Source organism: Aricia agestis, chromosome 7 (genome assembly GCF_905147365.1).
Source record: "Aricia agestis chromosome 7, ilAriAges1.1, whole genome shotgun sequence".
Classification (NCBI taxonomy): Eukaryota; Metazoa; Arthropoda; class Insecta; order Lepidoptera; family Lycaenidae; genus Aricia; species Aricia agestis.
Genome location: NC_056412.1, coordinates 8,415,880 through 8,434,803, shown reverse-complemented (window position 1 = coordinate 8,434,803; position 18,924 = coordinate 8,415,880). Strand labels below are relative to the sequence as shown.

At 36.8% G+C, this 18,924-nt stretch overlaps 1 protein-coding gene across 6 annotated transcripts in view; it reads right to left on the bottom strand.

Annotated features, from left to right (window-relative positions):
• Nucleotides 1-18,924, bottom strand: part of LOC121728533 (eye-specific diacylglycerol kinase) — a 119,024-nt gene that overhangs the window by 83,428 nt on the left and 16,672 nt on the right. For 2 of the 6 annotated variants that reach the window (XM_042116685.1, XM_042116686.1), the window contains exon 1: nucleotides 6,913-7,903. The exons of the other annotated variants lie outside the window; for them this stretch is intronic. In XM_042116685.1, the coding sequence (XP_041972619.1) occupies nucleotides 6,913-7,106 (194 nt within the window). In that variant the 5' untranslated portion in view covers nucleotides 7,107-7,903. Of the gene's footprint in view, nucleotides 1-6,912; nucleotides 7,904-18,924 lie in introns of those variants that run through there. 6 annotated transcript variants of the gene reach the window in all.

The following is an 18,924-nucleotide window of genomic DNA, read 5'->3' as shown; positions in this document are numbered from 1 at the left end:
CGCCGTGTGTAAACAGCCTAAGGGCCAATTCAGACCGCAATGCGACGAGTAGATGCATTTCTAAATTTGTATGGATTTGACAGACTTCAATTGCGTGAGACATCATGCAAGTCTGTCATAATTGCGGTCTGAATTGACCCTTAGGGTCTTTTTTTAGGGTTCCGTACCCAAAGGGTAAAAAAATCAACAAGTCCTCGTTGACTACGGAACCCTAAAACGAAACCCAAACAAGCTGATGTTTTGTATGTTAATAGAACTATATTATAATTTAACAGTAAAGTTGTCCTACAAATAGAACAATCCATATTTTAGGACCATCAAATCGAAATATATTTTAATCCTTTCTATCTCTGTTAGAGAATTTTCGCAAAGGAAATTGTAGTTCCTCTTATGAAAATGAAGCTACTCACGAAAAATTAGCTTGATCCTAGAACATATTTTTTTGAGTAGTAAACTAAAAAAAATATCTAGGAACCTGTACAATAAGTATTTTTTAAGAATCGTTTTTTTTACCCGACTGTCAGGAGGGTTATTTGCAATTTATTCTATGGTTCCAGCAAATAAACCACATAGTATTAATTAATAGCATATTGTAGACAAAAAAATAAAATATTTTGTTCAGGTTCAGGAGCCTAGTAAGTATTATAAACACAAGTAAAAGTTAAGACCTATTAATATCTACATAATATTGACTTTTTGCGTGGGATAATGTCGAACACACAATTTTCATTATGAAGTTTTTGGACCTATAAGGATATTTTACAATATGATTTATCAGGTCCAAATAGGATAACCAACAATGTAATTTAGACGCTGGAAAATTATAATATTTATTGGATCACGAAGCGCATTTACCCGTCGAGTTTTTCCGTTAACGAACCTCTCAAAATTCATCATTTGTTTTGCTGGCTTAATTAGAGTTAGGCTCAGATATTATTCAGTTTACGGTTATCGTGTTACCGTCGCTTGTGAAAATATTTTCCCTTGTAATTAAACAATACACCCAACATAGATGGTCGTTCCTCATTATTATTTTTTCCAGGGACGCAGATTATTATTTGGATTTCGACCTACTAAGTCATAATAATCGGCGCCAGACAAAACATTCGCGTTTAAATCACAAATTAGTTTTCACAGAAATTCAGGCCTCTAGCTGGTATAAATTTAGCCGTTAAACGGTTAAATGGACGAAAATTCGTTTGGACCTTTTAATTTGTTTATTTGAAACCATACTGTAGAATTTCAGACAACTAAATACTACGCTGCAAAGTTTCATGTTTACTATTATACGCGAAGCCAACAAAATTCTGACTCAGTACAATGTCTACTCTGACAATGTTCCAGTATAATGAAGCTTATGTAGCTACTGTAATGAGTACAGCCTCACAATGCAAACACTCCTACACCCGGTGGATTAGTTCACTAAATATTACAATACCAGCTTTTGCCCGCGGCTTCGCTCGCGTGAAATTCGAAAATCGCGTAAGCCTCCTTTGGGATCATGATGTTTTGCTAAGACCCAAAGTAGCCAATGTTACTCTCCATCCTTTCAACTAAGTCTATGCCAAAAATCAAGTCAATTGATTGTTTCGTTTGGGCGTGAAGAAAGGATAAACTCACAAACAAATAAACACACTTTCCCATTTATAGTATTAGTATGGAAGTATGGATAATAGGAAATAGGATTTACAACGCTAAACGCTATTAATAAGTTACAACTTACACGCTATTCGGTACGTAGAGCTTCAAATATATATGTCGCAGCCGACTGGTTTAAATAGCCGTTCAATCAAACAGCTAGCCCTTTGACTGAACAACGCCATTCAATCACAACAGGGGTAGGGGGAAAATTTTATACACCAGATGTTAAGTTGGAAGAAGAAAAATATTATATCTGCGAAAACCGCATTCAAATCGGATCAGTAGTTTTGGTGTGATGCTGGAACAAACATACAGACAGACAGACAGATAAAAAAGCTAACCACATTTTTGCCTTCTATATCGATGTAGTGACACCCTCGCTTATTATTTTTGAATATCTTTAATGTACAGAATTTTCATTTCTACAGTTTAATATGTATAATAGTCAATAGATATTTAGATGAGAGCCTCCTACAGCGCAACGACTATAACTAATTCGCGGATTGATCGAGCAGTATGCAAAATAATAGATTTAATTTTCAAAAACTTGTTATTCATAATTCAAGAAGTGATCAAAATGTTTAAAGATCAATATTATTAAATTTATACTAGCGCAATGTCGAAGCGCATCGAGGCGAATTCCCAAAAACTGAACATCAAAATTCAACCTTTACTAGCGTAACGCACACACTACTTTAGCGAGACCAATCAGGGTTGGTCGAGCGCATTCGCGCAAATTCGCGCGAATGCGCCGGACGCGGGCGCGCCTTTTTAAATTTTCAGATGTAATGTGTGCGTTACGCTTTGGAGTTAAGGTTGAATTTGTTATGTTTAGTTTTGGTAATTCGCTTCAATGCCCTTCGACTCTGCGCTAGTATAAATTGACATAGGTCCGTAAAAAATTTAGTTATTTCATTTTGATTAACGTTTTAAGTCTATCGACACCGTTTACCGTAACATCGACATAGATGTCAATGTTACGGCAATCTGTATAATTTAGGCTCTGTATACAATGCCGGATTATACAGAATACAGATTGCCAGTAACAGATGCACTTAAGTTTGTCCGGAACCTTCGTGCTGAGCTAGTCATGAAATCGTGATGTTCTCCCCTCTTCACATGAAAAGACAAGGTATTTCGAGAAGCGATTAGTAACTGCGGGCCGGCGGCGTGGCGCGAGTGGGCCTTAAGGATCGACCCGAGATTAATGGAACATAATTACGGGACACTAGACAGCGCCAGCACTCGACTTGCCGTGCAATTTAATTTCCAATCATGTGGAGTGACGTCGGCGGCCGGCGCGGACGGCGGACCGGGAGTATGACACTTGATTAAACTCACATCGGCATGTGAGCCGGCCTCGATCGCCACTGAGTAGTCGGTAATAAACAAACAATCCCACCAACATCAATATCGACTATAAATCCGATAAAGGTTTGACAAGAAACCAAAAAAAAATCTGTATAAACTTACCAGGTATGTATGGTATGCAATTAATTTTATTAGTTATTTCTGCCGAATTATTGCTTATTACGTCTTGGAAACATAAATTAAGAAGAAGCTTTTGTAACTACTTACATATAAAACGGTTAATTATTGTAAAAGCTAAAGCTTTTCTAAAGTCATTATTTTGTGTTGCATTTCGATACAAATCCATTTTTAAAATTTTTACTTTTTAGTTACGACTAAAATACGATACGATGTTACGAATTCCACCATGCTATTCGACCGGAACAAACTTATTTGTATTACTGTATTTCATTAGATGCAATAAAGATTATTATGAAAAGTATAATACACACAAAAATTGGCATCGACTTCAAATAACAATTTGAATGTGAAGATAAAAGTTAAGAGTTAAATTGTGCGGAATATTTCAGTCTTCGGGTGAAATAAAGATCAGTTTATTACTCTGTCTCATAATAATCATTTACATTTACGAGACATTACCAAAATTAAAATGCAAATCGTAGTGAATAAATTAATAAGATTTTAAAATTATCTAAATAATATGTGTATATATATAACTCAAAGCTGACTGACTGACTAGTGACTGACATAGTAATCTATCAACGCACAGCCCAAACTACTGGACGGGTCGGGCTGAAATTTGGCATGCAGATAGATATGTTATGACTTATGACGCAGGCATCCGCTAAGAAAGGCATAAAATAGGGGATGAAAGTTTGTTTGAAACTTTGTAAATTTTAAACCGATCGGGCTGAGCCTTGCATGCATAAAGCTACTATGACGTAGGATTTTGATACATTCCACCCCTAAGGGGATGAAAGTTTGTATGTAATAGTACGTCTTAACGCAAGCGAAGCCGCGGGCAAAAGCTAGTTTCATCATAAACATTTTTATTTAGTTCAATTTTCCCTGTTACTATTACGATCGGCGTATTTAACCCCTTTTGGGGTAAAATTTTGGATAACCTTTTTTAGTAAATTCGCTGTTGTAGGTACGTTGACTTGACTGCATAATTTATATAATTATCTACATTTAAAACAAATTTAACTTTAAATTAGATCGATTGGCAACCCATTAGACGAGACTTCAGAAGCGATCACAAGTAATTCGGCGATTTGGCGATACAGATTCGCTTTGTTATTAGCTGCCGTGGAAATTAATTACAGGAGGTATTACCGACCTATCGAGTGCCGGTTACCTGCTTAAATGCTTCGCTGAAAATAGGAAATTGATATTCGAAAACCGTTCCCGGGATCATATACCGACCCAATTTCCTCCAGAAGCCTTGGGAAACGGAGCCAACGGAGCAACAATGATATTATTTCCTTTCTACTAAATAGTAAACATATGCGATTTTAAAATGCACGGCTTTGCGCTGTACATTTTCTTTTCCGCACCGACAAAAGTAGCTCTACCCGCTTCGTGTACAAATATTTTATACTCGTGTAAAATCCTTACCTATTTTCGGATGCATACAGCAGCTGCTTATCAGTTTGTCCGTGCACATTAATACAAGGTAATAAGGAGTAGAATGACATTTTTGTTCATCTCCGTGTAGCTCTATTTTCCGATCGATCCCACGTGTTGTGGGGTCGGTAGAGTTTGCCACAAAAGCTATCAAATAATAAATAGTTTCACACCGCCCTCTGATTCGGAACGAAGCTAGTTTGTAACTAAATGTTAAATTTTAATAGAATAATAAAACAATTGTAATTTTTTCCCTTTCCAGTTGTTTAGATTATTATTATAATAAGTTTTTTAAGATTTTTCATAACTAATGTAAAACATCCATGGGAAAACTTCCATTATGTACTCCAAACATTAGTTGTTAGTAAGTACATATTTTTAATTGAAAAAAAAACGCCATAGTTAATACAAATACAACATAATAAAATATTAAGTATTATGAAGTACAACGCATGCATTTTACACGCATTGAATTTTGTAGAGTTATAGTTAGTATATAGTTGTATTAATATTTAATATTTTTCGCCTTTTCAACTTTATGAAAGTATTCTTTGTCAGCTTAAATACCATTCTGGATAACCTTATTAACGCTATTTACATGTATATCATTCACTTTCAGTTATCTATTTATTAGGTTTAACATATCGAGGTAATAATATAATCTCGTGTGAATCACGTCCTTTGCGCTACCTGCGCGGAGCTCGGACGTGCGCGGAATGCGAAGTCACCGGCCTCACCGGATGCCATTTTTTCCATCGCACCCGCATGCCCGTACCTATAAAGGAGTGAGCACACTGAGACGGGCTGTGCCGGGGCTTAGCGTGCCGGGACTCATCGCAAAAATCCACCTCCATACAATTTGTATGGAAGCGGATGCGCGTATCGCATACTGTGTCGGGGCGCAGCGGATTTCCGCTTCCATACAAATTGTATGGAGGCGGATTTTTGCGATGAGCCCCGGCACGGCCCGTCTCAGTGTGCTCACTCCTTTACCCGGCAAATTGCCAATGTTATACGAATAATACAGGGTGTACCGTGTATACAAGACAGGGTTTAGCGTTGCTGCCTTCACGGTGAGCTCTATTTTTTTTAAGTAGCCTATGCTGTCGCACTGCTGGGCTAAGGCCTCCCCTAAAGTTTTCCATTTTGCTAAATCCTGCGCCACCGTTGGCCAACCCGGCTGCCTGGTGTAAGTCCAGCTCGTCGTGCCATCTTTTCTTTGGTCAGCCACGGACGGCAAGTGAACTCTATAGTCTATACAAGGCGTAAAAATTGATAATATATTACTTAAGAATGTGTTTGTGTTCCTTGTGTAGAGTTCATTGTGAAAGTAGCTGCGGTAAAAGAGTAAGTTCTGACTTCTATGTTTCTGTGACAAATGCCCCACCATCATTAATGCCCAATTCCCATGCAATAATTTTAAAAAATATGCTTGAATGAATGAATGAATGAATTAATGAATGGAAATACTTTATTGCACCAAAACAAATATGACATACAAAACTAAGTAACTATAAGAGTAAGAAGTTCAAAAGGCTTTCATAAGAAACTTGACAAAAACTCTACTTATGGGACACATAAATAGGTACCCTGAATTACCACTTTATTTCGTTATACCTTGTACCAAAATACAAATGTATAAAAGCATTGTAATAATATACCTGCTGTATTGTCCCAACCCTAATAAAGCCTGTGAATGCATCGTGTTCTACAAATAAGCGCTGCGTGTCTAATTGTAAGCACCAATATTAGGCCCCCACAGGCATTTAGAACTCATGTCTATAGTTACGACAAAATATATAGATTTCTTTTATAGATTCAAACAAAGTTACGGTTGAAAAGTTACAGATAATTGGCAAATCTTTAGCATGAGTTTGAAAAGTGTTTATATGTCATACACATAGGTACATAATATCAATTCATTAACGTTATCAGTGCTACAGCTATAATACCATAATAATGTTTACCACAGCTGACGCATACAGCGTAGATATAGAGCAGAGAGCTGTAGGAAAAATGCAGGAATGTCCAAACCAAAATGTGTCATGTGAGTCACAAAACTATAACAATAATTGGACGCTGTTAGGCATTCGTGTACAATGGCTAAGTAAACATAAGCTCCGTTTGGACGGAATCAGTTTTTGTCATTTGGGTAGTTTGTCGTGTTGACAGCGTTATGTAGCGTGTCGACTGTCGACAAATATCGACAACCGTGTGGGTACTTAATGTATATTGATTGCCCCAAATTATCCACGTTTCGGCCGACGAGTTAGCAGGTGATTCATGAACGTCAATAAACAACTCCGAATAACGTCGAGCGGGAGGTGAACTGACCTGATTACTCTGTACACTATCTTCGACTTTCGCCTCACTCGGACGGCGGGCCGTCTCCTGGCCACGGCGACGGAGCCTGCGCGTAAGGCGCTCCGGTGGTCGTCGCTGTCGTCGAAGGTGTCCTCCTCCGGGACCGCCATGGGCACCCTCCTCGAGCCGCCGGCGCCGCTCCTGCCGGCGCCCCAGGCGAGCATAGAATTCCCGAACGACCTGAGAGCCTCCGTTGTATAGGTCCGGGGTCACCATGCACCAACATATCGGTACCGTATACCGACGCACTTCACTGTATATTCACCGCACTCCCCCGTGTAGCCTGCCCGGGCCGGGGCGCAGGCTGCCGCCGTTATAGCGGCGCGAGCCGTACCATATTATCTCGGGCGCACGTTAGCGGCTCGCCGAACACTCGACGCGGTTATTACCAGGTGATATCACCGCGCCCGGCGGCCGGCTCTTGTCATGCAAATTCAACTAAAACGGCCTTCATTGAACTGAATCGATCGTACCTACTTTAATTAGTGCGGACTTAATTAAAAACAACTCCGAACGATTTAAAGCCGCAGGGATCGCGCGTCGACCGACACCACGAGTCACGACCGTTCACCCACGAGGTTCACCCACGTTACACTCAAAACGATGTACATATTTTATTGCGAGTAATTCGAGTAAGTGTTCGCAAGTATATTCCCAATGTACGCCCGACACGCCGCGACCTTGCGTATATTTAACTCTTACATTGTATTAGCAGCGGCACAAAGTAACTGCACACAAAGTACGAATACATCAAGCTCCCGTCTATGGTGCACGCGCGTCGCGGTTTAATGTGCACTTATCGATTTTCGTGTTGATTTCCATAAGCCGCGATAACGATCAGCCGATGCTCGGGTAATCACGGAGTCGGCTGGGAGAGTTACGGCGGGTGAGTGACTCGCGGGACACGTGTTCGGGCCGGGCCGGCGACGCGGCGGCTGCGGGAGCAAGCGCGGCCACTAAACTGAACTAGGAGGGTCCGTGCGCCCGCGCCGATGTCGCCCGCGGGCCGCGCGCCGCGCACCGCCGCCGCCGCGCCGCGCCGCGTTTGCGCCGAAATAGAAATAATCTTCGATGTCCTCATCCAGCGATTTATCACTGTCTGCGCTCTATAGACATGCACTATTAACTGGGACTTAAACAAATAAACTCGTTCCGAGTTCTAGATACAATGATGGATGGTAATCTCTAAATATTAGCACTTGATGTAGGTTACTTATGTGATGTAGGTTAGGTATATGATGTAGGTTATGTAGGTTGCTTATGATATAACTAATTTGACATTGGGTAATTAACTTTAAAATATGTAGGTTGGAAATGAAGTTGTTAGATCTACCTACTTAAAGTTGTAATTATTATATTTTGTACTGCAAAAAAACGGATAAGTATAAAAACGGATTTTCGGATTTTTTCATGCTAATTTTTTTCATTTATTAAATTATAAATATTTTTGATAAATAGCTTCGTAGGCGAGTTATTTTCTTGTTATTTCTTTAATTTAATATTCATTTGAAAAGGGCAAAATCAGACGTCTTAAAAATATTATAATTTTTCTTAAGCTACTGATAAAGCCAAAACAATATCCGTTTTATCAACGAATTAGTCCATTTTGTTCCTACAGCCGAACATCTTCGAGTTATGTTCCAAGATCTTAGCACCGCAAGCCTAGGGGTAGGACTTACAATAAACAGGTCCAAGACACAAACAATGATCAACAGCACGAGATGTAGAGTCGAAGTAGGGTAAAAAATTCATGGTCTACTTGGGCCAGTTAGTTTCTTTTACCAACATCTGACCTGTGACCACAATCCAAATCCAATTTGGACGAAATTTTTGCTGCAGTAAGCTGTACTTTAAGTGCAGATTTACTGCCAGAGAAGATGACAATATTTTTATTAACTAGGGCTAAAAGAATATCCGGATTGCAATCCCTAACTTTATAAGAGTTCGTAATATACGAAATAATTAATAAGCATATTTTCCGTACAAACTTACCGTATACCTAGGTACTATTGAATATGAACACCAACAGTAGTTATATGTAGTAATATAACATTTTATTAGATATAGATACGCATTAAAAGGTAAATAATAATATTATTTGCCTAATCATATCATGATTAGGTCTTTTCGTGTTTCATAATATAAAAACAACATAATAATATCATAATACTTATGTAAAATAAACAGTATTGACTGAGCACGGAAGGTTAATCGATCAACAAGGAAATTGTAAATCAACAAAAACCACCTGTTTATGTTGATTTAAAGCAAGCTAATATTGGGTGGTTTTAAATTGAGTTAAAAATACTCCAATTTAAAAACACTTTAATGTCAATTACTTAGTAAAAAGAATTCTACTACCGTGTTGAAAAATTTGGCGACAAGAATAAATAGTTACGTGAACGAGCACGCGACATTCAACAGCGTAGAGGTGCGACGCTCTACATCTGCCAAGTGATAAAATTATTTATACACAGCGCGTGATCGGCCACTTTACGTCTATTTTTATTGTGATAATGTCTACAAACATTATCGTTAAGAAGTTTCCGTACTGTAATGTACACACTAAGCGTCAGGCGAACACCCACGGCGCAGTGTAGGCTGGCCTCTCACAGCCGCGGCTGTGTGAGGCGGCTAGCCTCACAGATGTTACTCTGAATTCATAATCTGAATTCATATTATTAATTCAGAAAGACCGGAATACCATACAATATCAGTATGATCCACAACAATTCAGATTTTTTCAGATTATGAATTTCTCAGATCGATTAATTTATACAATTACAAAATTAGAATCGATTACAAAACGAAGTTCGTAATTATTAAATTAGCATTAAAATATCTATTAGAAGTCAAAATAAGTAAAATTCATAAAAAATAAGTAGCAAAATGTCAAAATTACAGTAATAAATTCAATTATAATTATCCATTAGAAGTCAAAATAATGTCAAAATTACAGTAATAAATTCAATTATAATTATCCATTAGAAGTCAAAATAATGTCAAAATTACAGTAATAAATTCAATTATAATTCATATATTCTTGGATACTATAAAAACTTTTTTCTGCAAACCACTTTGTAATTTCTCTTTTGAATACTAGGTTATTAAGGTCTTTAAAATGATTTGGCAATTTATTATATATTTTGATGGCATTAATGTATACATTTCGTTTAAAAATATCAAGCCTACACTGGGGCATATATAATTTAAATTTATTTCTTGGTGGGGCGGTTCTTCCATTTGCATTTGCACTTAGTATAAAGTATTCTGGATGCTGTTTCACAAACACATTAATATCTCTTAAGTACATACAAGGTAAAGGTAAAATGTGAAATTTTTCAAATAATGGTTTACAGCTATCCAGTGACCACGCTCCACATATTGCTCTAACGCATTTTTTTTGTACTCTAAAAGCTCTTTCAACTTCAACTGAGTTGCCCCACAATAATAGACCGTATGAAAGTACAGAGGATACATAAGCATGGTAGGCATTTAGAGCTGCTTCAACCGATACCAAAATTCGTAATTTTTTTATTGCGTAGACAAATTTTTCCAATTTACTACAAACATGTTCTACGTGTAATTTCCAGTCGCAGCGATCATCAATTATTAGTCCTAAAAATTTTGTGTTATTTACCATGTCAATGTTTGTATTGTTATATTGTATGTCAAGGTTAATTTTTTGTGTCTTAGAGTGTCCGAATTGTATAATTTTTGTCTTATTTAGATTTACTTTTAAGTTATTGTTTTCAAGCCATTTTAATATTTTGTCAAGTATGTTTTTTATTAAGTTTTGAAATAATTGATTATTTTTACATTTAATTGCCAAAGTTGTGTCATCAGCGAATAATACTGTTTTATGATCAATAGCATTGGGAAGGTCATTGATATAAAGTAAAAACAGAAAAGGGCCTAGGATACTTCCCTGAGGAACGCCAAACGCATTAATTAAAAATTTTGATCTGATAACTCTTTTGAAACCATTTTTTAATCTGGATATTTCTACACATTGTAGACGATTGGATAAATAATATTTAAGCCAACTATTTGCCTTACCTCGTATGCCGTAACATTCAAGCTTGTAAAGAAGCAGTTTGTGATCTACAAAGTCGAACGCTTTTGTCATGTCCAGAAAAATGGCTGCTACAAGATTCCTGTCATTGATCGACTCAGTAATATATTTAATGAGATCAAAGCAAGCTAATGTGGTATTGCTGTTCTTTTTAAATCCAAACTGTTCGCTTTTCAGTATTCCATGGTATATGACAAAATCATATAATCGTTTTAGTATACTTTTTTCAAAAATTTTCGACAATACCGGTATCAATGAAATAGGACGGTAATTATTCATATCAGTAAGGTCTCCCTTTTTAAATAGCGGTTTAACAATAGATTTTTTTAATAATTCTGGAAAGCTACCTTCCTCAAATGATAAGTTTATTAAGAAACTCAGAGGTTGGCTTATATGTTTGGCGCATGCCTTTATTATTTTAGTTTTAAGATTATCAAATCCTACTGCATTTGTGTTATTTAAGGTTTTAATAATACTATTTACTTCGTATTGGTCTGTCGGCTTTAAGAATATAGTATTCGGGTTATTATTTGTTAAAGTCGAATTAATATAGTTCCTATCAAAGTTAAATTTATTTTTATTTGTCAATTGTATATAGTAATTGTTGAATGATTCACTAATGTCATTGGGTTCCGATAATTCTTTGTTTTATTTATGATTGTGTCAATGTCAGTCTGTGTATTTGTGTCATTGTATAGGGTTTAACTCGAATTTGGTACCATGTTCACAAAAGTGGTGATCTGACTATGGGATCCTGGAGGAATCGAGGAGACTCCTTGAAATTTGTATGGAAACATATAGTGATTTCAATTTTTTCTGAAGCATTCGAGGTAAATGCTACCAAAGAGTAAAATTTCGCACCAGGTAATACCCTGGATCCGAAGGTACGCAACAGAACTTTTGAATCCTTATAGATACAGGTTCGGGGATTTCGGCGTTGTTTAAACAACCGAAAGCATAAGCCAACACATCAATTTATTTGATTATCATCATCAAAATCATAATAATGCCATGGGTCATCACATTATGACCCAATTATTGATGCTTTTCGTGATATTTTGCATCGAAGCAGATGTTTTTGATGATTATTTCGCTGTTTGTGGACCGATTTTCAAAATTCTTGTGTTGTTGTATAAGGTATAATCTTGATTTTGTATATTAATTACGAAAGTGGTGAGCTGATGATGGGATCTATGAGCAATCGAGGGAAATCCTTGAAATTTATCAAAATACTCATAGTGGTTAAAATGTTGTTTCTAGTAACTTAAACATATGTTATGAATAAGAGAAAGTTCATACGAAGGTGTCTCTTGGTCCAAAGGCACTGAACAGAACTCCTGAACCTTTAAAGATAAAAGTATTTAAATTGCAGCATCGCTTAGATAACTGCAAGCATTTACCACAATTTCGCTTACAGTAACATAAGGTGAATAGTTACGAGTAATATTCGTAGTGGTTATTTACGCATAAAGCCTTATCTTGTAGATAACTAAAAAGAGTGAAATTATTATTTTTAACAAAAAAATTAAAACCGACTTCCAAGGTAAAAACAATAATAATATGAACTAAAAAGTATTAAATAACTCTTACTCTATAATAGTGCCTTTTCAGAATTCGTCTAAATCTCAACTATTTCTGTACATACTGTGTTCATTACTTTGAAGTCGGTACCAGTCCCAAAAGCTTCAGATATTCTGACATTGATTGAACTCACGATAAAATTAGCTGGTACCGACTTCAAATAATGAAGACTGTAGTATGTACAGAAATAGTTGAGATTTAGACGAATTCTGAAAAAGGCACTATTATAGAGTAAGAGTTATTTAATACTTTTTAGTTCATATTATTTTTGTTTTTACCTTGGTCGGTTTTAATTTTTGTTAAAAATAATAATCATAGTGAACTCTTTACAAGGAACACGTACACACCCTAAAGTATTATCACTTATTTTTGTTACACTCTGTATAAAGTATCTATGTAAAAAAGCTGTATGAATATCATTATTGTAGTCTATAGCAGTAAATGTTAATACGACTGGATAAAAGTAGAAATTAAGAATTATTATTCAGCATTTTCACTGAAACCACAAAAAAGCACCTCATTAAGTAACAAAAACAATCTACAAAAATGTCCAAATCGATCTCATAAATGCTGAAAAATAATAACTCGGAAGCCGACGAGTTTTTATGTTTTAATTACATCCACGTGATTTTAAGATTTAAAGTAATTAAATTTTTGTACTAGACATAATTTTGTTGACTAATTAGACAAATTATAATGATACTGAGGAATATGATAGCAATTACGGCAAATTTAAGGAACCATAAAGGTGCCGGTTGGCAGCGGACGACATGAAGCAACCGCAGACGACGTGTCGTCGCGACACTACTGGTTTGTATGTATTCTTACGTGGGAGATACATGCTCACCGGCCGGCCCACGAATGGGCCGGCTCGACCGGAGAAATACCACGTTCTCACAGAAAACCGGCGTGAAACAACGCTTGCGCTGTGTTTCGCCGAGTGAGTGAGTTTACCGGGGGCCCAATCCCCAACCCTAATAGGGAATAGGGGAGGGTAGGGAAGGGAATACCCTTCCCTACCCTCCCCTATTACCATCCCTTCACTTCCCATCCCTACCCTCCCCTATTACCCTATTCCCTCTTAAAAGGCCGGCAACACACCTGCAGCTCTTTTGATGCTGCGAGTGTCCATGAGCGACGGAAGTTGCTTTCCATCAGGTAACCCGTTTGCTCGTTTGTCCCCTATTTCATTAAAAAAAAAAACGATGAAATACTCTGCGCAGCTAGCGACACGAAGCTAGCGACACATTCATAGAAATACATAGAAATGACGTTTCGTCGCGACACGTCATTTCTATGTAGGTATGTCGTCTGCTGCAACTTCATGTAGCCGGCTTCCAACTTGTACCTTTATATTCACAATGATTACTTTTTTTTGGAATATTATACTGCAGCAGCAGCGACGTCAAAATTAAAAATTAAATTAATTGCCTCATGATAACGAAATAGGTACTATTTCCATTTCATGTCATTATATCATACCATTTTCTCCATAGCTTTGGTTTGGTTCGTTGGTTGTTCTGATGGTTCAGTTTATGATTCACACACGCGTGGTTGGTGGAATTAAAAGATGCAAAAGTCAAAACTGGTTAAATTATTTATTTACTATTACTACACTGGTTTACACCGCTTAATTATTATGGTTTAGTTCATTAACTAAACCATAATAATTAAGCTTTATTAAGTTAATGGCCATTTACCATTGTAAATGGCCATTAACTTAATAAAGCTGTTTAACTAGCTAAAAGCTCGAGCTCGCGTTGTCACACCTTGACTGACTTCACTATACACATCATCATAATATAAAAAACCTATATTACTATGTTAAAGCACAAATAAATAGGCGTGATCATTTTTCCATAATGACCTATTTTAACTCGCGAGCACTCGCGCTATGAGCAGATCGATTTGGATTTTTCTTTCCCAGTCCTCCCTGGAAGGTATAAAAACCTGGTATTGTTTCGAAAAGCCTGATCATGGCATCTAATAGCATGGACATGACAGGTGATTCACGAAGAGAATGTTCCAGCTGTCGAAATGGGGTGGAGGCCCAATTCGTCCTGCCCGCCGTCCTGGCCCTGAGAGCCACCTTTTTGGCCTCCATCTGAACAAGCAGAGGAAGCGGAGTTAGGTTGATCAGGGCCTCGAGGGAAGCGGTGGGTGTTGACGAGAGTGCACCCGTGAATATTAGACACCACCACGACCAGTCTGTGTACACTGTTTAGACTTTTATTACTGTTCGAGGAAAATCGAACAGATCAGCATTTTTACATTATAATAATCGATTTCGCATTTGCGAGCGTAGTATTTGTCACACGCATACTTATTTATATACTGTCGTATAAGTTTATGGTCGCACGGTTGTCAACCAATCGGTCCGCCGTCCGAGTCGGCAGTCGTTGCCTTGACAGCATAGCTCGTATAACCATTACCATTTACCATTAATTAAACCATTATAATTAACCAGTGTCAACCAGTGTAGTAATAGTGAATAAATTATTTAACCAGTTTTGCATCTTTTAACTCTACCAACCACGCGTGTGTGAACCATAAACTGAACCATCAAAACAACCAACAAACCAAACCAAACACAGAAACTCTACCCCTAAAACATTACCCTTTTCATGGTCCTTCGAGCCGGATTTTACTTGTTCAGCCTTTTTATGCCACACTATGCAGCCATATGTGGTAATTGGTCTCGCTATGGCTATATATAGCGATAGCATTGTCTTCGGCCGAATACACCATTTAGAGCTGACAAGCTTCCAACAGGCACCCAGAGCGCATCTAGCCTTTTTCGTAATATACTCGGTGTGCTTATTCCAAGTGAAACCTTTGTCTAAGATTACTCCTCCTACTTAATCTTAGCGTTTCTTCCGCAGTTTTAGTATAAGTACCATTCGGCCTCTTCAGAGTGCTGGGATGAGTACTAGGGACCTTAAATATGACTTTATATAGTCTGGAGGTTTGCGAGGTGTTATTCACTTCCTCACAGAACCTTGCCCAAGGGCGTCTTTTGGCCTTCCTTAGCTCCCTATTAAACGTCGTCAGTTGGACCGATTTTGATTCTCGAAATAGTGTTGTGTACTACAACATTATTTCGAAAATGAAAGTCAGTCCAGCCGTTTCGGAGGAAATTGATAACAAACACCATGATACCAGAATATCATCTATTATCATAGACTAGGTATCCCGGTGAACTTCGTGTCACTTTAAAACCTTCCCTGGACTTCTACGAATATTTTAAGACTAAAATCAGTCCAATCCGTTCAGCCGTTTTCAGGTTTTAGCGCGACTAACACATTTGGAAATCCATTTATATATATATGAAGATATCATCTACTTCGTAGAATTATTTACTTACTTACTCAGAGGGCAATATTTGTTAAACAAGAAAGCTGTTTTTGTATTATTTAATATTGAAGTTAATATAACAGAGTTAAGTGACTCATTTATTTTTTAGACGAGGTTTACGTTTAAAATAAAAAAGGATTGAAATTACGAATACGAAATGTTTGCTTGATTAAGGGCGTTTTCACATTGTGCCGTACGATACCGAATAACGCACCGATTAAATATACATACTATGTAGAGAGAGAAGTGGATATGTATTAAAGTATTAAGTATTAGCTATAGTAAACTAAAAGCCGAGCTTTGTGAGGGTTCGCGTCGTTTTTCTGCGTGGTAATAATCTTTAAGGCAGGTTTTTTTTTATATTTTAATAGTAATCAAACCTTGACTGCCCGAATAAATGATAACACAAAAATTAAGTATTACTAGGTTAAAACAGAAATCAATAGGCGCGATAGTTTTTCCGTAAAGTGTACCACAAATGTGCTCAGGTTGTGGGATATACTAGGGCTCGCTTCGCTCGCCCTGATTAAACACGACAAAATCATGTAGGTATAAAATATAAAGATGTAACAATTATCTGACAAAAGTTTGCAGTTTTATAGTCGGGTATCGTTGTCGCGTAATGTAAACATGCTGTAACTTAACGAGTTTTGGAATGAAAGGTAAAGGTAATAAAGGTCTCTTCAGATTTCTTCAAACCGTCTACGGTCTGCCTAACTAACTCGTAGATTTAATAGTCTCCCTGAATCCTGATCCGTCCTACTTAGTTTTAAAGACTAAAAAAGGTTTTTTTTATAAAGTTTTTTCACAAATTGGCGTAATTGCTAGAGATGTACCGACCAGTTTTTTTTTTTTGTACGCAAGTGTATTTTGTTGAAGTTGATTTTAAAAAATGTATTACAAGTATAGAGTTTCTTTCGTAATAAACTATCTTGTCACATTATTTATTATTCTCTTTGAACGTATTTACATTCATAAAGATGCTCTAGAGTCTAGACTCATACCCTAATTCAATTTATAAGCTTACTTACATTCTTATCATCCTACGTGCCTTTAATGCCAGTAAGTATTTTTATCAGTTTTGGCCAAGGTTAAATGTATAATCAAAACAACAGGTACAGAATTTCACACAAATGTTCACACTTTATATTATGAAGTTTTGTGCCTCGATGCGCCGTACGCTTGTTTGATAATATTATGTAAATCCAATTCGAAAAATATATAATCTAATGTATATCTTTACAGTTAAATTCCGTTCTGTCGCTCCAATTCCTCGCTTATATTTTAATTTTTAAGTTTGATATTTACATAACATTTGAATTTAGTTTTCGACACATGACGGATGAGAATGTTTGATAGCGAAATGTGGAAACAGGAAAAATATTTTAAAATATTAATTTTGATGTCTACGAGAATTTATTAATACAATTTTTAATACGCGGATTTTTTAAAATTTGAAATATGACTTTCCCGAAACACAATGGTAAGGTCAAAATGTTTAAATGATTCCTGGCCATTTAGCCGAAACTTTTTCGTTTTCGATTCGTTATAGAATCGCCGATCAAAATGTATGGAATTGACATAAGACGAGTCGAACGTCAACGTCATATTAACGAACGAACGCTTATGTCAATTCCATACATTGTCATAGGCGACTCTATAACCAAGCGAAGATTTTAGCACACCCTGTACTAATTCGATCATTCTAATTATTCTCAGAGGAAAAGAGAGAGCCCAAACTGCAAACAAAAAATTTTTAAATAGAATGTGATCCTTACTAGAAATTATTTGAATTTTATTGAATGCTTGATTTATAACACCAAAATAATTTTAACATTTCCATACAAAACTTATTACTTGAACAAGTTAAAGTGTGTTTACTTGGAATAAAGTAATTTTAAGTTGTACAATGGGCTTTAAGCGTAGTTCAAGTAAAAAGTTAGTTCAAGCGTAGCGCCATTGTAACACCGGGGCTACCTCACTCTACCAAAGTTGGGTCTGTATTTTTAGTGTTCTTTTCCTCTGTCACGTACCTACTAAAAATGCAGGGACCTTTTCCAATTCAAATAGGAGCCAATTCATTTTGAATGGTGAATGGTCTGGGTTTCCTATGTCATTTAAACTGTAACAACAGCTGTGTCGAGGGTGCACGATCTAAAGCCGTGTATTTTAAATGTGTGTATTTTCAATAGTAATTTGAGACGTAGGAGAGCCATGTTTCGGCACGAATGGGAAGGCCGGCTCGGCCAGAAAACCGGCATGAAGCAGCGCTTGCGCTGAGTGAGTGAGTTTACCGGAGACCCAATCCCCTACCCTATTCCCTACCCTCCCCTATTCCCTTCCCTTCCCACCCTACCCTCCCCTATTACCCTATTCCCTCTTACAAGGCCGGCAACGCACCTGCAGCTCTTTTGATGCTGCGAGTGTTCATGGGCAACGGCAGTTGCTTTCCATCTGGTGACCTGTTTGTTTGTTGCTCCCTTATTTCATTAAAAAAAACTACTGATAATAGCATAGCTCTAAGCTAGTGGAAGTTAGGTGTCAACAAATAAAATAAGGGTAGGCAACTTTTCCTTTAATAAACAGTAAACCCAGCAAACGTATATAAACAAATAGAATTATTTGAGTGATAAACCACTCAAATAATTCTATTTGTAATACAATCAAATCTGAGTATTCAATTGAGAGAAAGAATGTTGACTAAATTAATTTGTCATTGTATTTAGTTACAATGACATCCAATTGGTAATATTTGTGTTCTACTGTTTCATTTGTTTACCTGAAGTTTGTTCAGATTCTGAACGAAGATGACTATTTTGTACGCATATTTGTGAAGATAAATATGTTTTTGTCTTCAAAATATCTAAGTCCACTTATAAGATGAAAGACTACAAGATCTCAATGTAGGACCAATTTGAATACTTTAGGTTTGAAAACAACTTTATTAATATATAAATCTTTACGCTCTACAG